The sequence below is a fragment of the Microtus ochrogaster genome, chromosome 4 (genome assembly GCF_000317375.1).
Source record: "Microtus ochrogaster isolate Prairie Vole_2 chromosome 4, MicOch1.0, whole genome shotgun sequence".
NCBI classification, from domain to species: domain Eukaryota; kingdom Metazoa; phylum Chordata; class Mammalia; order Rodentia; family Cricetidae; genus Microtus; species Microtus ochrogaster.
The window spans coordinates 81895986-81921156 of NC_022011.1; the positions used below are offsets into that span (position 1 = coordinate 81895986).

Sequence of the window (25171 nt, forward strand, 5' to 3'; positions counted from 1 at the left end):
GTCAGGTGTCTACAAAGGCCAGAAGAGGGTATTGGATTCCCTGTGGGTTACCTGTTGTGAGCACTGGGAACCGAACTGAGGTCTTCTTGAACAGTAGGAAGCCCTCTTAACCACCGAGCCATCTCTCTATCCCCACTTGTCTTAACTGGATCTTTCTTTGTCCAGACTGTTTCTGAGGGTATGAGGAGATTTTAGGAAGGTATCTTTTACTCTGTAGATCTCAGATTCTCCAGCTAAAAGTCATTGGTGGTTTTCACTTCTGGGGAGGATGTACTCTCCAGGAGAATGTTCACCATTGGGCCATTCATCTCCACACGGTGCTCAGAGGAGAGAGGAAGCCTGAGCCCAGGAGCCGAAGCTGTGAAACAGGATGCACTGTGGGCCCTTCCCACATTGAACCCTTCGGTGCTCAGCGTACAGCCTCTCTTCTCATTGCAAAGGTCGCTGTGACCTTATTGAAAGCTTAGAGAGTGAACCTGAGTAAGTGATTCCACTAAGTGGGTCATTTCTGGAGTTTAGAATTACATCTCTGTAGAACAGCAATGTGCTATGTTCTGTTCATGCCTGCATACCCAAGAAAGTGCACTGAAGTGTGTGTGTGTGTGTGTGTGTGTGTGTGTGTGTGTGTGTGTGTGTGTGTGTGTTTTCAGGTATCTGCAGAGGCCAGAGAAGATATTGGATTCTCTGTGGGTTGCCTGATGTGGTACTGGAAACTGAACTGAAACTGGTCGAGGGCAGCAGTGCTATAGCTAAACACTTATACATTTGGGTTCCTGGTAAGATTAGCTCAAGTTTTTAATCACTTCCTATTGTTCAAGCTGATCTCTTCGTTGTAGAAAATCTGGAAACTACCAGGAGTTTCAAAGGAATCCATAGAACCTGTAGTCCTATCTCCCAGATATAAAATTGTGATTAGTATTTTGGGAGCTAGCTATCTGGTGATTTTCAAGCCTTTCTTCTTCTTCTTTTTCTTCTTCTTCTCCTCCTTCTTCTTCCTTTTGTCCTCCTCCTCCTCCTTGTCCTCCTTCTCTTCCTCCTCCTCTTTCTTCTTCTACAATTAATGATATGAGGGTCTTTAGCACTGGGGTTTTATGGTATGAAATGTACTATCTGACCTCTGAATGTCCCTGCGTGCATTCATTTTGTGGTGGGTACCTGTGTGGGTTGATTCTCTGCTTCTTAGGAGCAGTAAAGGCTATTATTGCCTTGGTGCTCTTCCTCTCAGAACAGAGGAGGAGCTTCCAGCCAGGTAGGGGCACAAGCATAGGGGTGGGCCAGAAACCTGCTCGGAAAATAAAGAGCTGCCGGATGTTTAAGGAGTTCCCGGACCAGGTGCAGAGTTAAGGTAGTCAGATGAAGGAAGGCCAGTTATGCCATCATTGGACATTAGAAGGAATTTACAGTCCTTTTAGAGAACCATGGAAGAGCATAAACAGACAATGTGAATGGTCAGTTATGCACTGTATTGACTTCTCTGAAGTTGACAACTATAGTGACTGTAGAGAATGGACTAGACAGGCCAAGACTGAGAGCAGCTAGATGTTTGTATGAGATTAAAATTAATGGTTTTTGGAGAACTTAATGATACCATTTGAAATACATGCATGCAATCCAAGAGCCTGCTAAATAACTTGTCAGTAATATGGAGCATGAGAGCCAGGATTCTATTCTCACAAATCTGCCACCACGCATCCAACATCTCTTGGGTGCAAATCTCAAAGATTTAATAATGCCTGCTAACCCTCTCCCTCCTTTCCAAGGGCTTGTAAATGGAAATACAAATGCAATTGCACTTAGTGATAGGCAGCACGTATTGCCTGTGTGCTAGGCACTGGTCTAAATACTTCTTTAATTCCGTTCTCTCAATCAACAGAGGGGTAGTTAATGCACGTACTTCCCACCTTATAGACTAGGAGCCAGAAGCTTAGGCAAACGCTGTTGCCTGTGGTTATCCAGACCATGGTAGACTACGAATTTGATCCAGATGTCTAACTCTGGTGCTACCATGGTCCTAAAGGGTCTCAGAATGGCTTTGTAGGTTTGTAGGTTATGGCATTGGTGAAGAACGACATCATGGAAATTGGATTTTAAAGTAGTTATTACAAGATTACCTCATCTCATTAAATCATTCCTCTATAAATCTGAAATACGAGCATAACGCATTCAATAAATTATTACCCTGTAGAATAGAATGTAAGAGTACCGTCTGCTGTAGAGAGGTCCTGATGATTCTTCTGTCCATAAAGGGTTATTATAATAATGGATATTATTCTTTCCTCATAGGCTTCAGGAGCCTCTTATGTGTATCTGGTGCACTGAGTTCTGCTCCGTGTTGTCAGCAGCAGAGTCCACATGGTTGTGTGGGTGTGACATTGTCAAAACTTGATGCCACAGAAATGAAGGGACTTATGATTCATATTTCCAGATTAAATATAGGATGCCCAACTAAATTTAGATTTCAGATAAACAATGCTTTCTTAAAATTATATATGCTTCATGCATTTATTTTTTTGAGGCAGAGTTTCACTTTGTAAAGCAGGATGGCTTCAAACTTACAGATGCCTGCTGGCCTCTGTCTCTGGAGTGCTGGGACTAACAGGGTCCACAGCCATGCCTGGTTCTCATGCATATTGCTAAAACTGGTCCCTGACTTGGAATTATTAATAGGCTTGTCTTTACAGATGTCTAGGAGAGGCACTGGAAAACTTAAGTAAGAAGACAAACCACAACTGGGAGGGGCCACCTTACTCCCTCAGCACCACACACAAGATGTAGTGACTCACATTTGAATAACACTGGGTATTTTACATGGTGACCTCACATCCTTCATCCCTTTGAAGCATTAAATAATTCTACAAACTCTACATGGCTAATTATAACTTTCTGTGTTCAGAAGAAGTTGTGCTTAATGGATGTCAAGGGCTTCTCTTGTTTGATTCTTTCCTTCCTACAATGTTGCTTTGGGTTTCTCCTTTCTAGTAGAGTTAATAAATTAGGATAGAATTACAGAAGAAGGAGGAGGAAAAGGAAGAAAGAAAAAAAGGAAGGAAGGAAGGAAGGAAGGAAGGAAGGAAGGAAGGAAGGAAGGAAGGAAGGAAGGAGAGGATGAGGATAAGGGGAAAATGGGATAATTCAACTATCCCAGATAAGAACTGACAGTTTACTGAGAAAAAAAGTAAAGCTAACAATATGTCCTTGTAGCACCTCTGAAAGTTTACATTTTCTATTGCACCCAAAGACAAAGGGTGAGCTTTCCATCTGAATCCTTCCTAATTTTGGTGTGTCCTTCTTCACTTAATACTTGGGTATTTCAAAGGAAAATACCAGTAGTTGTACTTATTACAAAGTTTAATGTTAGGGGTTGTAGAGATGACTCAGTGGCTAGGGGAACTTAAGTGCTCTTGTAGAGGACTGTAGTTTAGTTCTTATTCCTTCATGGTGACTCACAACTGCCTGTAATCCCAGTTCCAGAGGTTCTGACAACCTCTTCTGGGTTTCTTGGGCTCTGGGTACCAGGTAGGAACATGGTGCTCATACACACATGTAAGAATTCACCCATACATAGAAGATAAAAACAAACAATTCTTTCTTTTTTTAAATAATAGAGTGTTCTTGTAAGACATTTTCTGGAAGACTATTAGGCATATTCTATTCCTGAGCTCAACCAAACACTTTGTCCTCAAAGCATTTAGGGTGTAGAGTCTCTGACCTATGGAACTGGGACCCCATGTCTTATGGAATGGCACTCTTTCTTACAAGCAGAAAGTTTTTGCTGTTTGCTGAGAGTTTATATGGGTTTCTAATCTCATAGAGACATGTAAAGCCCGACTACATAGGCTTGCCAGTTAGAACGAAAAATAGCTACTTGCATCTAGCAAACTTCTTGGTGGTTAATTTGAGAGGGTGGCAGCTGGGCAGGGCACTTCCCTGTTAGTCACAGGTAATGCCCCTGACATGCATGAAGAAGGATATTGGGAGGTGGAAAAAGCAAGCAAACAAACAAACAACAACAGCAACCTGTTTCTCTAGACAAGAGCACAGACCCCTACCACACTTGGAAGAAGTAAGATTTATACACAGTCTCAAGAGCACCTGAAAGTGATGGGAGGCTAAAACATGACGTATTCAAGTAGAGTGTCATGTGGATGGTGGTAAAATCCTCCATCAGAAACAAACGTCCCTCCAGAGGTAAACAAAGCACTTGTTGAAAACTAGAAGCTTAAACATGACTTGTGCTTGTATTTCTGTTGTTGACTCTCTTGAGTGCTGTCCACACCAATCTGGGTCTACCAGATAGCAGGTCTACTGGAACCAGTTTATTTGCTTTCTCAGCTGCATATTGTCCTGTTCCCCCAACCCCCAGCCATGCCTCTATGCTTCTGGGTAAATGGGTGAATCCCTCATTTTACCCACATCCCGACAGCCGAGGAACTGTCTCTGACCTTGATAAATTCCTTGATAAAGCGGTATTTACCAGCAGCGTCCAATATCACCTGAGCCCGCCCATCCTTTAATGTACAAACTGCTTCTCCCTCCATCCCTGTTTATTATCTTGTCTGTAACTAGACATCACTGCCAGAATGCAGCCTTTGCAGAAACTAGGCCTTTCCCCAGCGGGATGCAGCAAATCCACATCAGTCTGGCACCACGCAGGTTTGTAAAGAAGCAGGAATGCCTGACATCTCTCCCTGTGACATCCAGAGAAGGACAAGTAAAGACCAGGGACATTCACCAGCTGCCACTCAGAATATCCAGAGAGTCAATTCACTTCCCTGGCCTTGTAGGTACCCCTTCTGAAGGTCCATGGGAGTTATCTCCCCCCCCCCCCCCCCCCGCGCATCCCGTTTCCTTTTCCTCTTAAAAGCCAAATTGCCTTCAGCCCTTGGGACCCTTTCATGGCCGTTTGAACAGGCTGGGGACTAATTTGTAGGATCGCTTCCCCATTTCCTCCTGTCACCCCCATAAAGACCAAAGCACGAAAGGTGCCTAATGCCACTATTCGCTATGAGAGACCCGCTTTTAAAACTATGACTTTGTTCAGAGGTTGTGGTGGGGAAGGTTCAGTGTTAGATGTTCTCAGGTGCTCTTTGAGGGCTTGGGGCAGATCAGTGGGAGTACCTCCATCTGAGAGCGGGAGAGGGGAGACGAACCTTCCCAAAGACACCAGATGGCACAGCAGCCTTGAGCTGGTGCCCTTGGGAGCAGCCAGATGCGTTGTAGCTACTCCTACGGCTGGCCAACATTGAGATTCACTCAGGCTAGGAGAGGCATTCACGTTTTGATTTGCTTAGGTGGGTGCAGGTTGACTAGACTGATTTTAGCTCCGTCTGGCTTTCTCCCTAGCATTAACCTCAACTGTCAATCCTAATGACATGTTGAGGCCCCAGAGGGACAGGGTCCTGGCTCTGGGCAAATCTCTTACGAATGTTTTTTTTAAAATCACTTGTGAATAGACTCGTTTTTAAGAAGTAAGTCTCTTCCTGTCTTGCAACCCTGACTTCTCTTACCTCATTACAGCACTTGCTGTAAACAGGACCAAAGAACTCCTGGCAACCTCCGTCTTTTGCCAAATGGCAGCAGTCAGCCTGGTCTTCTCATTGAACACTTCAGACCACGGAAATGTTTTGTTGCTGTTGTTGTTGCAATGTTTTTCTTTTCTTTTTTCATTCATTTGAAAGCTAGCCCGTGTTTAGACATTGTTTAATTTGGTTTCAAAGGGCCCCCCACGTATTTCACCACAGCACTTGGTCAGTCCCTGCAGAAGGTATTATTCCCATGGGTTGGTTACTGAAGATAGATGGCCAGGGCTGGGGCAGGCTACCACTCGGGTGTCTGTATTCTAGTGGTACCCCACGAGAGCCTTTCCTGAAAGCAGTAAGGTGGACCTCTCTCTACTAGGTTTCTTCCCAGCAGGCTTTGCTTCACGAGAGATGTGTGGGGTCAAAGAAGTCATGCCTCTACTTCCCATTTATTGCTAAGATAAAGAGTATTTCTCCAGCCTGAGGCTGTCCAGTCTTTCCCTCTGTTTTAGACAAACATCTAGGAACAACTGTGCTGTCGCAGCTGAAGTCAAGAAGCCCAAACAGTGGGGCCTCTCCGCTGCTCCTCCGGCTGAAGAGCTGTAATCCTATTATACCTACCTGGGCTTTCCCCCATGGCTGCCTCTATGGCCGCAGTTGCATGGGGCTGACTTAATTGACTTTTAAATCCCCAAGGGTACTCCTTACAAAATCCCCATGAGTAAGTCAAGTGCTAGATTGGGCACTTGCTAAGAGGGCTTGGCTCTTTGGCACCCCTGGGGCCCCAGCTTCTCCTCGGTGTCTTTTGAGGGTCTGCACTTCCCAGGTGACACAGCTAAGCGTTAGACCAGCGTGCCGTTGTGTTTTTCAGTGATGATCCTTGGCAGGAAATGAATGGTCGGCATCTCCCAAGTCCTGGATTTCGTGTTTGTGCAGTTAGGATTAATAAACAGGTCATCTTCCTTTGAGTCTGGGTAACAAGGACGTAGAATTCTTTTGTTCATGACAAAGCTGCCCTTATGAAGGTCATGTGTGAGTCCTAATGTTTTCTTCCCCAGCTGTCTCCAAGTAGGCCTGACGCTTACCTTGTGCGATTATGTGTTTGCAAACTTATTTAATCCAGCTACCCATTCCAGCATATTTACAACGCAGTTCGGAACACTCCACAAGTGACTTAAGTCCCAGATATAAATTACTGGACTAAACGCCATACTCTCCCTTAAGTTTGTTTCACTTTGGTTTGAGGTTTGGGTAGCATGTTGCTTGGTTTTGTTTTCCACGGACACGAATAACTATGGAGGTTCGTTAACACTCACGGCTCTGCGTAAATCTCACATCTCTCTCAAGAAGGAACCATCTCTGGTTTTCCCATGGAAGGTTAAAGGGATGGTGTCTCGCAGTTACTTTTCTATTGCTGCAATAAAACACCATACCAACACAATTAATAAAAGAAAAGGTCTATTGGAGCTCACAGTTCCAGAGGGTTAGAGTCCGGGACCGTCATGGTGGGGAGCAAGGCAGCAGGCAGGCAGGCATGGCACTGGAGCAGTAGCTGAGAGCTTCCATGTTGAAACAAATCCACAAGACAGAGAAAGCTAACCGGGAATGGCATGGATTAAAACCTCAACCCCACCCCCAGTGACACACCTCTTTCAATAAAGTCACACTTCTTGTTCTACCCACTAGAGACCAGGAGTTCAAATACAGGAGCCTGCGGGGCCACCCTCATTCAGCCCCACAGATGATGAGTGTCACTGCACATGCCTTTTCTCTAACTTCCCAGCCTTCTCAGGATTAATAACCTAGCTACAACTTTCAAGAACATGTTAGTCAGACTTACTTATATTGCAAGGAACATAAAAAAAAAACAAATTACTGACTAATCTTATCTCTTATCATTAATATTATCGAATGCCCTTAGTGGCTCCAAAATAATTTTAGACACAAAAAGCGGTTAGGAATTTATTCAAACTTCTTATGCTAAAAATAACCCCTTACTCCACACATCAGAAGTATATTTCTAACTTTATATAGTACTAAGTTTTGGCATTAAAAAAAAAAAATCAGTAACACAAATCATTAACCCTTTGTGGGCCATGGTAGTCCATAGAACAGAGTTCCGGATATATGGGCATACTTCCCTTTCCCTCTCTTTGAAATCCCAGGCGCTGTGATTTGCCTTGTTCTCACCGGATGCACATGGCTCCTTAGGGTTGGGTAAGAAATCATTCCGTATTGGAGTCCTCTGGGAGGAATATTGAGCGTAACCTGGAACAATAAGAGGAGCAATGTTACCCTTTCGTTAGGCTAAGATCCTACACCAGAGGTCAGGGAATGTCAATCCATTGTCAGGTTCATCAACCAAGTGTCCCCTTGTTAGAGGCAAGTTTTATCATTGTTGATGAAGGATGCAATAAGAAGCAAAGTTTTATAATTATGTATGAAGTGTCAGGCAAGTTAACCAATGACCATGTAGGGTGATTGTCCCACTGAGATTGGAAGGGAGAGGAGCCTGGGTACACAAAGCTCCTCCCATATCCTTCCCACCAGTGAGTACATTCACTTCCGGTACCTTGGGGGTTGCTATGGCGCAATGTCTCCCTCAGTCAGCATCTTCCCATGTAGAACAAACCCTGGACATGTTACTGACCACGGGATCCGTTTCCTTATTTGAATCTTGTATAACAACACGTTTTGTCATTGTCTTTCTTTGTAGACCTGGCCAGAGGACTGTGGATGACCTAGAGATTATCTATGATGAGCTCCTTCATATCAAAGCCTTATCCCATCTTTCTACCACAGTAAGTCTCTCTTAGTCAAGCTGTGACACATGGGCATACATTCAAACACTGTACACACACAAACATAAATAAATAAATAAATTTAAAAAATCACAGACCAACAACAAAACACAGGATCTGAGCCTAAGAAATGACCCAGGATGGGTGTAGGTACAGACCTGAGGTTCGAACTCCATTCCAGTAATCCTCACGGTGGAAGGAGAGAGCAAACTCTCACGCATGTTCACCGTGGCCTGCTGGCACCCCACAAGATCAATAAATGCCACCCAGGGGAATTTGTTATAAGAGTTTTTATTGTTTTAGTAAAGACCTTGAGATCCCAGCAGCAAAGATCCCAGTCTAGTGAAAGTAGTTCTGGATGACAGGACTTTGTATAACCGAGGTGAGAGAGACAGCTTGAGCCTAACAGCCGACGGGCACCCACACAAAACACAAGAGCCCTCTCCTTTACCTCCCTGTCCCACAGCCCTTCTTTCCCTTCTAGGTGAAGCGGGAGTTAGCAGGGGTTCTCATCTTCGAGTCTCACGCCAAAGGAGGAACTGTGCGTAAGTGTGAGCCCTAAGGAAGCACTGTGCCTGGCCACGCCGGGTGCTATTCCAGGTCAATGCCGTACTCTCCCTGTTGGTCCTATCCTGGAAGGATGGCACGGGGCACTCGCCCTTCTCTGGACCTGTGGCTATTCCAGCTGTATCCATTAATCTGAAGTTTGGTGGTTTCCCAGCACCATCTGTGTACCACTTGCCTGTCTGGTCCTCCTGGCTGTCTACGTGCTGGTTCAACAGTGTCCAAAATGGGGATGAAGTCTCTGCTCTTCTCACAGGGCTGTGGGTGGTAGCTTCCTTGGTGACTTCATTTCAAACTGTGGATTTGGAAGAACTAATTTGGGACTGGGGGATCATTCAGTTAGCAGAACCTAGCACATGTGAAACAGTCCCTTGGTTCCTATCCCCAGTCCTGCATAAACCCCAGGGGATCAGGGGATGGAATTGGAAGGGTGGCTCATGCCTATAATCCCAGCACTTGGAAGATGGATATAGGAGAGTTTGAAGTTCACAGTTATCCCTGGCTATATAGCAAGTTTGAAACCAGCCTGGGCTACATAAAAGCCAGTCACAAAGAGTTTAAATTAACTTTTTAAAGAACTAGCTTGGCTTATGAAATTTCCTGTTACAGTTAAAGTCTTGCGTTTCATGGGCTTCTTCACTTTGCACCATGGGCTCCAAGCCCAGGAGAATTTCTTGGCCTCAGATACTTCCACCGTGTCAATCACATGGGGCATCTCTCTAAGATCTAAGCTCTCATCCAGCCCTGTGCTCATTCCTGGAGGCAAGAAACTCTGGTACCAATAGAGACAAGCGGTGTTCCCGAAGCTGGTCTTTCGGCTAGTCCTACAAAATCCTCCCACAGCTGGGGTTAAGGCCAGGAAATGCCCCCTTGTCTAATCGGTGGCATAATCAGGAGTTGAATCAGCAGGCGAAGGTTCTCAGGGGTTCTGTGCCAAAGAGAAAATGACAGTTAGGTATAAACGGACACTTCCTAAACCCGGTGACACAGAACACTTTGCTAGTCGACATCAATGAGACAAACTTCCAGGAAAGTGTTGCTCTTTGGTAGCTACATCACAATCGTTAAAATTAAATAGGAAATGTGAATTATAGACGCAAAATGCGTTTTGAAAAATCGTATCTTAAAATATGTTATTTTTGGTCATTAGGAGTCTTGTTTCTAACTCTGTCACCTCCATCAGCAAGAGACTGATTTCTTTGCCTTTTCAGAATCATGTTCCTATTTTTTTTTAATTTTTGTCTCTTAATTCTTTTTCATCTAATTCAATTTTTGCTTGTCTTTTAATTCTTTCATTCAGATCCACTCATTGTTTCCACTGTATTATAAAATATTTATGTTTTGGATGAAAACACAGACTATTGAAATATTTCCGTTTTTATCAAACACTCCGTCTCTACAGAAGTGTACATGCCCCTTCCTTCAGTCTGCCCTCTCTCATCCCCCTGGGGGTTCCTACTCTGAATATCTGAGTTATCATCTAACCAATTGAAAGCATATGTGGAGGTATACATTTATCAACATGCGACAGCACTGATTTGCATGTTTTCAAACTTTGCATTACTGGTCAGGTCACTTTTAAAACCTATTTTCTACGGCACAATGCTTTATGAGTTGTGGGGGAGACATGCGTTCCATTAAGACATGGCTGGTTGGTAAATTGATACCCAGTAAACACCTGCCTTTCAGGGCAGAGCAAATCGTGCCGTCTCTTGTCCTTTCACGTTCCATAGAAAGACAATGATATTCCACCTGAATTGGTTAGGATTTGCCAGTAAATTTTTTTTTTGTATTTTATGTATGCGTAATTCTGGGGACTTAAAAGTGATGATTTGATAAGCTGTAATTTATATTGATGTGCTTCTATTCTTGTCATAAGTCTCTTTATCTTTTTGTGTCTAGTGTTTAACCAGGGGGAAGAAGGTACCTCCTGGTACATTATTCTAAAAGGATCGGTGAATGTAGTCATTTATGGCAAGGTATATATCTATATATATCATCTTCCCTTTTGAAACTTAATTGTGTTCCATTTGCCAGTGTGTCTCTAAGTAGTAACAAACGTTGCTGCAATCAAACTTACCGTGGCATTGTTACTACCTGTAGAAAAGACATAATTTCATCTTTGATCATAAATTTTCTCAATTATTGCACTCAGCCATTCATTCATTGACTGTATTTACTCCGTGAAAGAAAAATTGAGCCATTTTAATTGAATTATATAATACTAGATGCAGCCCATTTATATACACGGTGTTTGGGGAGATTGGGGGTGAGGAAGGAGGGTGTCTGACCCGTTTTATCTGAATGTCCTGCTCTCTCCAGGGTGTGGTCTGCACCCTGCATGAGGGAGATGACTTTGGCAAGTTAGCTCTTGTGAATGATGCCCCACGAGCGGCCTCCATTGTTCTCCGAGAAGATAACTGTCACTTCCTAAGAGTCGACAAGGAAGATTTCAACCGGATTTTGAGGGTGAGTTGAGAGCCCACACTTGGCAGAAGGATCTTCTGTTTTCCCCCTTCTTGAAGAAGAAAGGGTTTGAGTGGATTGTTCACCCCACAGGACTGCGGCAAAGGGATGCTTGAACCAAGGGCCTTAGCTGTGACACGGGCTTGCTCCGTGTGCTGGTGTACAGTCTGGAGACCAGCAGCAGACATCCAATATTTTTCTGTATCAAATACTTCTACACGTGCCTACACTGATCCATATGAATGGATAATAATAGCAGTTGCCTTAGCAAAATATAAAGTCTAATAAGAAGCTCCTCACTGGTCTTGATTTCATCCTTTTTTATGCCCTTTTCTACCCTACTGTCCAGCAGAGTGGCGGCTCCCCTTGGCCCCATGTCTTCTTATGGTCCATGTCCTAACTCTTCCCAATTCTGAGCCATTCTCATATCTAATCTCATATCTCGTATCTTGATTTACTGAGTGCTTGTCAATGGAAATTAATGCCTAGTCTAGTGATCCAATGAAGTATATTCATCTGCCCGGTGGTGGTGGCGCACACCTTTAATCTTACCAGCTCTCAGGTGGTAGAGGTAGGCAGCTCTCTGAGTTTGAGGTCAGCCTGGTCTACAAACAAGTTCCAGGACAGTCAGTGCGACACAGAGAAACCCTGTCTTGAAAACCAAAACAAACGAAACAACAAACGATAATAATGATGATGATAATGAATAATGAACTAATAATAATAAAATTTATACCTTTGGATAATATAGGGATTCATAGGAATCTGGTCCTTATCTAGTGTCATTTAAAATGGAGGCAAAATATTATTGACAGGCTAGCCTCAAAATCTCTTCCATGAGGCTGTGAGTTTAATAAATAAATATTAAGAAAAACTAGTAAAATTTTCAGAGTGACTATTTTAAAGTATATTAATGTTTAGGTGAACTTGACTAACTCTGGCGTTTATACACATGAGGTTACACTCTGCCAAAAAAATTATTTGAGAGAGTCATATTTGGACCGTTTTTATCCCTGACATCATTTATAAAGCCGTGCAAAACAACTGAAAAGGGCTTGGATCGCATTTCAGTTTGATTTTGAAAGAACTGTTGCTTGAGCTTCAGAAGATGGCTCAGTCCGTAAAGGGCTTGCTGCACAAGCCAGAGGCCTTGAGTTCAGATCCCCAGAACTCACCTAGGAAGCCAACCACAGTAGCGTGCATCTGTAGGCCTGGAGCTGGGAAAGAGACAGGCGGACCCCTGGGGCTCGCTGGCCAGCCAGTCTAGTTGAGTCAGAGAGCTCCAGGTTTGGTGAGCGACTCTGTCTCAAAGAATAGGTGGAGAGCGGCTGAGGTGTAGACCTCTGGTTTCAGCATGTCCAACTGCACAGGTGGAGTGCACACAAAGGAACATGGATGCACACACATCCCACATGTGTCAAAATCAAAACAAAGCAGTTGCTTATGTAGATAGACGAGCCACTCCTAAGGATCACAGAAAAGGACTTTGCTGAAGCTCCGTGCTGTTTGCCACATATTTCTAGGAAGAACAAATGCCTCTGGTTCTCAGTTAGCCTGCTCCGTGCCCTCCCCAGAGATTTCCCACCACCACACCAGGCCCCTCCGGAGATTTTCTGAGACTAGGGTAAAAAAGCAGTTTTTCAGACCATATGCTTCAAACCTCATCTGGTCCTCCCTCTGACCATTCCAGCCCTTGACTTTGAAAATGGCTTAATTTGTAGACGCGACAATTAACATCACAAGCGCCAAATGAGTTTCTGAAGCTTTGGAAATTTCTGTCATTGTCTGAGTGAACGGCAGCATCTGTATGTGGTATAATTTGTGTTTGCAGGACGTTGAGGCGAATACAGTCAGACTTAAAGAACATGACCAAGATGTCTTGGTGCTGGAGAAGGTCCCAGCGGGGAGCAGAGCTTCTAATCAAGGAAACTCACAGCCTCAGCAAAAGTATGTTTGCATCCAACACTGTAATTGCCAGACTATGATTAACCTTTCACATGGTATCATGTCTACAATAGCGTGCTCTCCCTTTTTGTGGAAGATGGCAGTGGATGGCTTTTTTTCTCTCTATTGACTAATCACACATCTTGTGGCATATAATGTATCCATTTCTGGCACTGCATTGAGCTTGGTGCTGTGTAGAGCAATGCCAGAGAGAATATTGTCCTTCCCCGAAGCCTCTCCCTCCACACTGTTCAGCCATAATAGCTTCAGAAAGAAGACCCTACGAGAACAATGCAAGGAGGCATTGCCAGGCAGCTCAGGGCGCAGGCCCCACCCAGGGATGAGAATCTGTGTTATCTGAATATCCGAGGGAGGTTTCTCAGAAAGCGTTTTCACCTGGTTATCAGAGCGACTAAGTATCACGGATGAAGCTCTGAGGTTGAATAGAAACCATGTGCTATCTCACGGGCTTCCCGGGTCCTCATTCTCGCCAGCATCAAGTAAAAATTTCACTTCACAATTTTTTGGGCTTCTTGTTTAACGCGAATCGTTCCCAGCCCAGTTGGGTTCAGCGTCAGCTCTTGCTGTAGCTCCCTACCTCAGACTGTGTCATGAAATGTACCCACATTGGAGCGCCGAGACAGGAGACTTAGAAACGCGCCTGTAGGAAATCAAGGCTTCTGGGTTTTTAAGTGGGGATTAATTTTCAATCTGTGTGTAAGAAAAGCAAATGAATGTTTATTTGCTCAAGAAACATCACCAAATAATATGTTGAAAGAGCGTTTTCCTTTGTTGCCAAGGAAAGTGGGGCTCCCTTTATCAGAGCGCTCACCAAAACTGATGAGTTTCTATTGTTTCGACTAAAAGCCTATGACTCAGATGTTTTCATCTGGATAAGTCAACACACTTGAGAAGGCAGGAAGAAACGTATTATTAAATAAGCACAATATGTTTTGCAAATTTTGTCAAATCCTCACAACAACCCCCTCTGAAAGGGACGGAGGCATTTCAGCTCTCGTTGGCAAGTGGTTTGCTCGAGGACTCAGAACGCATATGACTCTTAGAGCAGTGGTCCTCTGCCTTCCTAACGCTGCGACCCTTGAATACAGGTCCTCAGGTCGTGGTGACCCCCCAGCCATAAAGCTGTCTTCACTGCTATTTCGTAACTGTGATTTTGCTACTTTTATGAATCAAGATGTAAGTATCTGAGCTGTAGGATGTCTGATATGTGACCACTGTAAAATGGTCGTTCGACCCCAAGGGGACCCACAGGAGGCCGAGAACTGCTGCCTTAAAGGGAAGTTCAGCCTGACCAGCTTTCTGCTCCTCTCACTTTCTAGCTTACAGAAGCAAAACAGAGTGGTAGGGGCCTTGGCTCCACGGGTCCCCAAATACTCAGAGTCATCTGAACATGCCCTCGTGTTTCCCCCTACAGTTGTTCTTTAAAAAACAATCCAGAATGGCAGCTCTTTATATCACATTTTCTCTTCAATGAATATGTGGTGCTATCAGCAACCTAGAGCAAATCAAAGTAAGTGGGAAGGTGCATGCATGCTCTTCCGAACGAAGGGACAGGGACAGCTGCATGTTTTGATATCAGTGTGCATGCAGTACCAAGTGCAACAGAGAGAGTGGTAACTAGGTAAATGGTGAATCTTCAACACTCTGTGGTAAATGCTGCAAATTTAAAGGCTGTGCCCTTAGAAAGAACTGCGTCAGAATCTGTTCTTTCGCTTACCAATCTCTAAACATCCCTTCCAGATTTCTCTATTGCTTATTAATTATCTTTGCTTCTGTCTGTTCTTTTTGTGCCGGGTATAGAACCCAGGGTCTCATAAGTGCGAGATAAGAACTCTCCCACTGTGCTATGGTCCAGCTCTTTTATCTCTGTTGTTATCCATTTTTGATAGTTACCTTTGTAGCCTACTGAGGAAGATGACAACAACAATTTTTTTTTGTGTGTGTGTGAGGGTTTATGCTACTTCCAAGATTTTTATTTACAGCTAGATGATTTGCAGATGACTACTTCTTTAACACTGTCTCAGGGAAATTGTGCTATCTGGAAAATTCTCTTTAACTTTAAAACATTTGATCAAAAAGTGCCCTTGAGGCCTCTGTTTACCTCTTGCCTATACAAAGGAGGAATCAAAAGCCTGTGTTTATTATAAGTCTTCTATTGAGGGTGCCTTCCAATTTATAATTTCAGTGGAATGAAAAGCTGAACTAAAGGCGATATCAAAGAAGACACCATGTGTCTTACATTTATTTTAGTATCATATCAATTTTTCATTTGCGTCCTGTCATCCAGTCCAAATTTCTTATATGATTCAAAAATAATGCACCCTGCATTTTTGTAGCAAGTCATTTATGAAACGTCACTCACTGAGTACCAAACAATACACCACACAGCTCCCCAAAGAATGGAAAGCTAGTCTCTCAAGGGGTCACGTTCCAAGACCGACCAGAGCTAAAAGGACAGTCCCTGTGAGTAAAATTTATGACTTCGATAACATGCCAACAACCATGTCTGCAGAGAGACATACAGTTTTGAACTCGGAGAACATTGTCTTCTTGGTAGCAATGATGTTATTTTTCTGATTTACCTTCTTCCCCCTGAGAAATACAGCTTAGCTGATGTCTACCCGTTAAGCTTCCAAAACTGCCCGACTCCGCCCAAACCACTAAATATTGAGAGTGGCATCAATGTGGATATCAAGTTAGTGGCAGTGATGACGGATTCACTGTGACATGCCCTTTGGTGGCATGTCTTGGGTGCTGGGTTGTGAGACTGTAGTAAGACAAGACCTTGAGATGACTGTCCTTTTCCGGGAGGGGCTTGCCTTTTTCTTTAGCCTGGTTTCCCTTGCGATGGTCTCAGCTTGGTCACAGGAAGATCCACTTTCCTGTTCCTCCTCCCCCAGCACCTTGCTTTGTTTGTTCTAAATGCAGACTTGGGATTAGGAAAAGATTTTCCTCTCACAAGTTTAGGACACCATGCTGGCTGGTCTAAGGTAGCCGACTGGGGTGTGCTTTTGACTGAAAGGAGGTAGCTTTCCTTACCAGAACCTGACAAGAGCTGCACTCTATGGTCTCAAGCACTAACGACCCCACATAACAAGGACTTGAGCAGCGGGCACCTGCCTCTTTGTGGTGTGACGTAAAGCCAGAATCTGATGTTTTAGGTCAAACTGGGGCCATCTAGAAGTTCCACGCCTTCTTTTTCTCTTCAGTTCCCCGTCCAAACTCCTGAGTTCTGTGGAGCTAGAGGCTAGGTAAAGAAACCACAGAGCTGTACCACTAGAGGGAGTCAGTTACCAAAGAAAGATCCAGTGGGGTGTGACTGGCCAGGCAGGCAGAGCCTAAAGAAGACACTTGCTCTCTATTGAGGTGACAGCCTGTGTGGTTTGCCAGCGGGTCTTTAGTCTGTGTGAGCAGGCAGAGCACGCTGCCTAAGGGAAGTCCAAACAAGGAGAACCGTTATGTAAACACAAACTGCTTCAGAATTAAAGTTCTGACAAAGGGCGCTTTACCAGCGGATCTGGCTCCCCAAACAACAAGTGACGTGACCCAACCCACTCGGTGTTCAGTTAAAGAATGTGTTGACCTCTTCTTTAAATATAAATTGCTTTCCAAACAGAACAGGGAAGTCCCATCAAAGAGCAAGACTCTTGGTGACATGGGGAATTTCCTGCTTGGAATGAGCTCCTGGTGGCCAGGCCTCTCCCCACCAGAGCGTCTTGCTGGATAGAAACAAGCAAACAGTCACACACAATCACATTCTCTAAGGCTTGCCAGATTCCCCACCGGCAGAGCAGAGGTAGTATTAAGTAGCGTGAATAAACAGGGGTACTTTGTTTTGCTTTGTTTATTATTAGCTGAGTTCCAAGGCACACAGCAGCATGCAGCTGGTAAAGACGGAACATTCTAGAAACCGATAAGGAAATCCAGTGTGACACTGACATCTTCTAGGAGTGACCCATGTCTAGATAACCCAATCCACCATCATTTTTCCCCAGCAGCTCCCCTCCCTTGCCCAGCCCTGTCCTGTTCCAGGGGTTATAGACTACTTTTCTTTCTCTCTTGGAATAAGGCTGGCGTTCCTCAGCTCCAGCTGTGGGGGCTGCTCTCTGAGATGGTCCTCTAGTTCCATGTGGGGGGGAGAAAGAACATTTTGTGTAACCGCTTCTGTTGACTGTCTTTCCCCTGCCTTCTTGTATTCTTGGGCAGCGCACACGATCTCCCTCACCACGGAGAACATACTAGTCATGAGTAGTCATATGGTATCTCAGTTTTCAAAACTATACGTCAGTAATTCATTTCTCGCCGTGAATGCTCACTGGTGTAAAATTAATGCCCTTTTGATTTCTTGTCCAGGTACACTGTGATGTCAGGAACACCTGAAAAAATTTTAGAGCATTTTTTAGAAACAATACGCCTCGAGCCGTCTTTGAATGAAGCAACAGGTATGCACCCACGGGAGTTTTGCGTGTCCAGTAAGTCCACGTGTGGAATTGTGAGGAAGAGAACCCCGATTCTCTGTCAGTGTGTGCTGCCGAGGGAGTCCTACAGGGGTGTCAGGTGCATTTGTTCTCTAAGAGCATCCCTGGGTGGTGCCGAGCTCACCTGTCCCTAGCTGTGATGCGGTTTTGTTCAAGCTCATTAGGCGTAGACTTTTGTAGACATCTGTTAAAATGCCATTCGGTCCCACCCACACCCTGAAAGTGTCTGTTAGTTTGTCATAGAACATTTGAAGCTGCCCACCCCAAGGATAAACCGTTCTCTCTGTGGTGGTCTTATTCCAGAGTGTAACTAAGGACCAGCTGTGTTGGTTTACTGCCGGTTGCTCTAATGCTCGGGAAAATGGCCTCCGATTGCCCTGCAGTTCTGGATTCAAGATGGCGGTGGTAGTAGGCTGATTTCGTTATGGGGGCTTGGCGGGCTCTGATGAGAGTCTGTTCCATGCCTCTCAGTAGCTTTTGGTGTCCCTTGGCAATCTTTGGTATTTCTCTACATGTGGATGTACCACCCCAGTGTCACACTGGCCAGTGAGTCTTCACATGGTCTTCCTCTGTGCGTATCTGTCTCCATGGCTGGTGTCCCGTTTAATATAATACTTCATTCACTGCAGTTTCCCTGATGTTTTTTATAAGTAATCCCCATTACTGCTGCAGACACGAAAAATAATTCCAGGTCAGGTCCATGAATTGTGGATAGAGTGGGAAGGAAGGAACTTGTGGATCCACAGTGTAGGGAGTACATGGAGCCTGGATGCACTAAGGAAATGAACACAGCTGGCTATGGCAGTACATCCTCCTGATGTACCAGACTGTCAGTGTGCCTTCCTACTTAAGATCTGTGAGCGTCCGAGCCTTTTGACTTCTGTGACCAGCATTAGTCAGCAAATTACTGGGACAGTCTTTTCTAGGGTATGGCTATTTGAAATAAATTTTCAAGAGTTGTTGTCCATGAATAGAGGGAAAGACCACATTGAAACGTGAGACCGGCTGTGGTGGCGTATGCCTTTAATTCCAGCACTTGTGGGGCAGAGGCAGGTAGGTCTCTGTGAGTTCTAAGCCAGCCTGATTCTCCCTAGTGAGTTCCAGGACAACCTGGGCTATGTAAAGAGACCCTATCACAAACAAAATAAAGTGAGGGGGAGAGGGGAGTGCTGGGAGATTGGTCATGATGTGACCAGCTCCTCAGCCTTCAGGAACCCGTGGCCAATCTTTGCCTTGGTGAATCAGAAAGTCCTGCAGGGCTGGGAATATAGCTCATTGCTAGAGCCTTTGCCAAGTGTGTTCAGGGGTGTGGGTTTGATTCCCCGGCACCACAAGAACAAATAAGCAAATAAAGAGAATTTAAACGACTGTGGTGCACAGACCTTCTGGGTGTCACGAAAGGCAAGCATTCCCCAAAGCTAGAGCGGAAGTGTCCTTCTGTAACTAAGGTCAAGACAGCTTCTCTCAGACCCCCTCTCAGGCTGAGCATAAGGAGCCAGCGTAGAATGCCCAGTGACACCAGGGAATGGCAGCTTGACTTTACAACATACTACACTGATTACGCATACAGTGATTAAATCTTAGCCATAGATTCGGGCTCTGTGGTATACTATCGCTAAAGACATTGGATTGGAAATCTAACTTAAAATTTCACATTTCCCCCATTTTCTACTCAGAAAGTTCCACAAGTCTTGATGGGTAAAGTCCACCGCCCCCACCCATTCCATTTCCTCTTTTTTCCATTTAATTAAAAAAGCACCTTGGGTTCTGAGTTTCGGTAAAGTTCCTTCCGGGGCTTTTAGGTTTGTCTGCACACACGTTCCCTTCGAGAATGCCTGCAAAATGTCATCCTTGCACTAAAGAAGCACCATGCGTGCCGGCTCTGCGGTAAATAGAACTCAGTCCTGAGACAGGCCTGCCTTCTCTCACTCTTCCCTTCTTACCCGGCACAGAGCAGGCCGCTGCTCTCATCCACGGGCTGGCTTTTGCTATTTCTGGCACAGCTCACAGGCCTCATCGTGTCTGTTTTGGCTGAGCCCCTCGGCCCCCAGTTCTGTACTTTTACTCTCTCCATTTCCCCAAGGTTCTATCCTCCTCTTGCCTGTCCTGCTCCTTCTGGAGGGAGGTAAAAGAAAAAAATAAAAAAGATAAAAAAGATAAAAGAAGAGAGATATTGCAACAAAGTGGGTATAAAACAGACAAATGGCTGTGTGTTAATGCTGTCTCGTGCTCCTGTCCCGTACAATAATATACAAATATGTTCAACATGCAAATAACATATATAGATATAGATATTTAGGCATGTAGATTGGTGTGATAGCTCATGGTAGAGTTGCTTAGTGTTTGTAAGGTCCCAGCACAGAAAAAAAAAATTAATTGTGGCTAAAGCGACCAAAGCTGCTCACACAAGGCTAACTTTTTTTGTAGATATTTTCTCGCTGTCCTAAGAAATTGAATTTTGATCTCAAGCTTTGTTTGTATCATTAATTTCAGAATAAGGCATTCCCACACAGACACGCATATCTGAATAACCCTTAAGAACAGGTGTATCCCCTTGCTGCCTAGAGATGACCACAAGAATGTAATCTCCTCTCTTTTCACCTTTCCAGACTCGGTTTTAAACGACTTTGTTATGATGCACTGTGTTTTTATGCCAAATACCCAGCTTTGCCCTGCCCTGGTGGCCCAATATCCTTTTGCTGTGGTAAGTGTCTACTCTCAGAAACCCCCACACGTACCCAGCCATTGCCTCATTCCATCTGCCGAAGGTAAGTCGTGGCTTAGGCGGTGCTCTACTTTTTACTCATATTAGCCTCTAAGATGCCAGCCTTTTTCAGGTTAGAAGGGCATCTGCCTGTTGTTGTCTATGGTTTTACTAGGTGTATGAAATACCAGCCAGTTTACCTCAGTGTCTCGGTCCGCTTCTCCATTGCACTAACAAAATTCCCAACACCGGGCTGTTTATAAAGAACAAAGTTGGTATAGCTCACAGTTCTGGAAGATGGAAGTTGTGGGGACCAGAGAGCTGCATCTGTCGAGACTTTGCCCTGTGGCATTAAATGACAAAAGCAGAATTGTGGGCAGGCGTGTGCAAGAGAGACAAAACACAAAGTGTGGCTTCCTCATTTCAGAAAAGCCAGTCCTCACAGTGACTCCTCAATCCCAGAGAGTGAGACATCACTCTGCTCCCTGAGGTGTTAGCCTGCCCTCAGAGAGAGACATTAATCCGTCCAGAGGACAGCACCTCCATGACTAATTGTCCCTTAAAGAACTCACTACTGCTTAAAACCTTAAATGTCATTCAGTCTTCAACCGAATGTCAGAAAAGATGAACCCATCCTAAACCGTGCACTCAGGAAGGCAAGGCTGACATTTCTTCTGAGATTGATTCCCCACCCCCATTACATAACATTGTCTTAAAACAAAGACACAGGACTAAAGGTAGTTTGCTAGATAGATCAAAGACTGCATTTGGCTTATGGCAACTTTTCAAAAATGGTGTGAGCCAACCAGTTGGTGAGCTTGGCATCGTAGGCACCCAAAACGCTAAACCGAAGAAAGGAAGTGAATATTGTGGGTGGGGTTTCCCTCGATTTTGGAAGAGACATGAAAGTTTATTTTCCAATTCTGCGTTATTTCTAAAGTCACAAAAAAGCTTTGACCCCCCCAAACACTTTGCCCTTCTTGAGCAATTAAATATACTCAAAGAGATTGTCACTTTATTTCTTTTTTGAGCAAGCCAATCAATGATGCCACGTTTTCCTTTCTCAGAATTCTAATTGTCCTACCTCGTTCTCTTTTCCTTGCCCACCCGTAATTCTCTCTGAATCAACAGAATGTGGGGATGGGAGATTTGAGTTGAATGCATTACTCAGAGGGAGCTGCAAGAGTGAGATTTGGGTGTTTATTTGCCTGGAAACTATATTTCCAAGTAATGACAGCTTAATGAGTCTTACCTATATTATGTATTCTTTCGGGCTCATCTTCAGTTTTGTAAAGTAAAATTAACATATTCAGGGTCTCTTTATGCTCTCTCCTCTCTATACGTGATGATCATTATGAGACCTTTGAGATTTGCTGGAAGGAAAATAAAAACCGCTACTGAGCGCACCTTATTTTTTCTCAGTGGTTAGCATGCCAGTAAGCCTAAAGCAAGAGAAACCAAAAGAATGCGAGAGTTCGGGGGGGGGGGGGCAAGCCCTGGCTTTCTAACTTAAAGCTTCCACACAAAGCTTGTGCCTGTCACTTCATTTCTTAGCTTCTCCCTTTAAGAGGGACTCAGAGCGTTCATGATGCAGGCTTGTTTTGAAAAGAGCAGTTCCAGAGGGAAGGCTCATGCCATGCCCAGGCGGAGAGGGGTGGGGGTGATGGTGCTGGCAAGGAGAAGAAGAAAGAAAGTAAACAACACAGTCATAGGGGACCTGCGTTTCTGGTACCAATTCCTTTCTCATCAGACTAGGGAAAGTTAGGCTATAGAAAGGACTGTAACTAACACTACCTGGTACCTCCTGACTTCCTCCTTCCCACCGGGCTCTATGAAGACTTAAATTCTCTTCACCATCCTAGTTTGGATCAGCTCTGAGTTTCAGACACTCTTCTAAGAGCTTTGGACTATATACCATCACCTTATCTGTACAAGATTCTGTTGAGTTAGCCTTTACATTCCTTTGCAAATGTGGACCATAGAGCCCCCTTCAAAACATGGAGTAGTATCCCCAACGCTCCTCTGGAATTTATCATTTGGTTTCTTTATAATTGATTTCTTTAAAAGCTTACTTAAATTTTTAGTGATTCTATAACCTTTAATTGCAGTTTAAGAACATTTTTTGCCAGAGAGTGATGATGCACGCCTTTAATTCCAGCACTTGGCAGGCAGAGGCAGGTGGGTCTCTGTGAGTTCAAGGACAGTCTGGTCTACAGAGTGAGTTCCAGGATAGCTAGTAGCTAGAGCTGTTACACAAATCCTGTCTCAAAAAAAAGGACATTTCTTGACTCTACATTGCATTTTATACAGGTTTATCTTTGCTTCAGCTGGGTAAAATAAAAGGGCCTTGTTTAAATCAAAGAAAATGTCTTATAGAACTTCTACCTGTATTAAACATTCTTGGGGCTCTTTAAAAGATTCTTCTTTAAAAGAGTGAGGAAGAGGAAGAAGAGGCCTTTTCGGTTCTAATAGTTTCTAGAATGTGAAGACCATTAAGGGATCCCATTTGGATATTTCCCTAGAGAACCCAGGGACATTCCAACAAACTAATAAAGAGTTTTCCTTGCAGGTGGAGAGAATTGAAAGTGAGGCTCTGGGCCATGATATAGTCTGGTCACCACGGTTCAATCTAATGTTAGTTCAGTGGCTACTAAGTTAAACTGGGATTGCGAAACTGAATTTGATTTGATTAACTGTCCTTGTTTTAAGTTTACATTGCGGCACGAGGTTAGTGGCTACCACATTAGGCTGCAAAAGCTTCGGCCTTATGTTTGAGGGCAGGGGATTCTAATGAGGACTGTTCTGTGATGGCTGGAGATGATGTCCCAGGAAGGCATGAATAAGAAAAGGGGAGGGGCTCTGTTCTCCAGGGCATATATGACTAAGGGTATGTATATTACAATTTTCAGTTCTCCTTTCCTCTCAAGGAGATGGCGTGGATAGGGCCCTTAGGTGAGCTACTTTTCTGGTTACAAGCAACACAAACCAACAGTGACCAACTTAAGGAGGAAAGGAACCCATCCGAAGGTAATGGGGTAACTTGGCAACAGAGATATTCCAATGATCCTTAGGAAGGGGCTTGAGCAAGCAGGAACATAAGGCCTTACTGGTGGGACAGATCCACACCAAACCTTCTGTGCCTTTGCCTCTTTCCCACATCCTTGGGAATGAGGGTCTACTTGGCATTGCTATCCGTAGGCATCTGGGCAAGGGGAGGTGAAAGACTTTCTGTATAGGCTTATAGAGGAAGCCTGAGAAGAGAGAGTGAATGGAGAAATGGCTGATGATCAGGCAAAGCAACAACAACATGTATGTGTATATGCATGTATGCATTATGTATGTATGTGGTGTGTGTGCATGTTTGCTGCACCCCAGAAGCAGCAGGGATGTTGAATAGGCACTCAGGTAAGTCAGTTGACTCCCTTGTTCCTAGCACAGGCACAGAGATGGGAAATTACTTAAGCACATTTTGTAACTTGGTGGGTTTGGTAAAGTACAGAGTGTTTTCAGAATGCTTGACATCCCTGACTTTTCACAGCAGCGCTACAAAGAAGTACTCAGTATTTTTTCCCTGTTCTTTTTCCAAATCAATAAACGAGGATAATGAAAAATTATGATTTGCTCTGAGAAAGGTAATTACCAGCACAGAAAAGATTCAAGCCCGAGCCACTGACACGTATTTCTGTCCTTAATCCACATTGTGTGTCTCTTCCAGTTTTGCTTTTAACAGGGAAAAAAAGGTGGTAGAACTCAGTTTAACATTAATATATCAGCCCTTTTATGTGCTAATGAGAGAGACTCTATTCATTAGATACACTTTGGACATGATTTGACCTGATGAATACAAGTGCTTTATAATGAGTCTTAAAATCATATTTGTTCACTTCTATACTTTTCATCGCCAGCTTTTAAAATCTTTTGAAAAATCTGCATTTAAAATTCAATTCAATTTTCCTTTAGTTTAAAAAGAAAATTAAAGCTGCCCGTATATAAAACCTTATCATTTCCCAGATGGAACTATGACTAACATTTCTGTGTGTATTCTAGTCATCCTTTTTAATACATGTAGATAAATACTTTTAAGGAAATTCTCATTCTGTCTCCCACTCCTGTGTGTGTGTGTGCGTGCGTGTGTGTGTGTGCGTGCGTGTGCGTGTGTGCGTGTGTGTTCACGCACACAAGGACATACATGCACATGTATATATGTGAAGGCCAGAAGTTAGCCTTGGGTGCTGTTCCTCAGGACCCATCCATGCTGGTTTTCGAGTCAGGGTCTCTCACTAGGACACCGGGCTAGGTCATTAGGCTAGGCTGGTCCGTGAGCCCTAGGGATCCACCTGCCCATACCTTCCAGCTCTGAGCTTACAAGTACACCTCACCATGCCTGGCTTTTTTAGGCAGGTGCTAGGTGTCAACTTGACGTCCTCACGCTTATACAACAAGGCTTTTGTCAGCTTGACCATCTCCCCAGCCTGATATATAGTTGTAAATACAAGAATGGGACCGTGCTATCATTTCATATACTTTTTCACTACAACAAGGTTTTATGAATATCTTTCCAGGCCATGGAATATCTTTCTGGTAATATACAGTTGTTGCCATTTTCACAACACTGTTCCCACGAAGCTTTCCGGTTGCCATGGAAAGGGCAAGAGAAAACACCACCTGACATCT

The 25171-nt window shown here is 44.1% G+C and overlaps 1 protein-coding gene across 4 annotated transcripts in view; it reads left to right on the plus strand.

The window, feature by feature from the left end:
- The window catches only part of Rapgef4 (Rap guanine nucleotide exchange factor 4), a 260996-nt gene that overhangs the window by 195263 nt on the left and 40562 nt on the right, over window positions 1-25171 (plus strand). For all 4 annotated transcript variants that reach the window (XM_005346569.3, XM_005346570.3, XM_026778805.1 and 1 more), the window contains 7 exons: window positions 8236-8320; window positions 8805-8865; window positions 10787-10863; window positions 11207-11353; window positions 13182-13297; window positions 17669-17757; window positions 20403-20481. In XM_005346569.3, the coding sequence (XP_005346626.1) occupies window positions 8236-8320; window positions 8805-8865; window positions 10787-10863; window positions 11207-11353; window positions 13182-13297; window positions 17669-17757; window positions 20403-20481 (654 nt within the window). The remainder of the gene's footprint in view (window positions 1-8235; window positions 8321-8804; window positions 8866-10786; window positions 10864-11206; window positions 11354-13181; window positions 13298-17668; window positions 17758-20402; window positions 20482-25171) is intronic.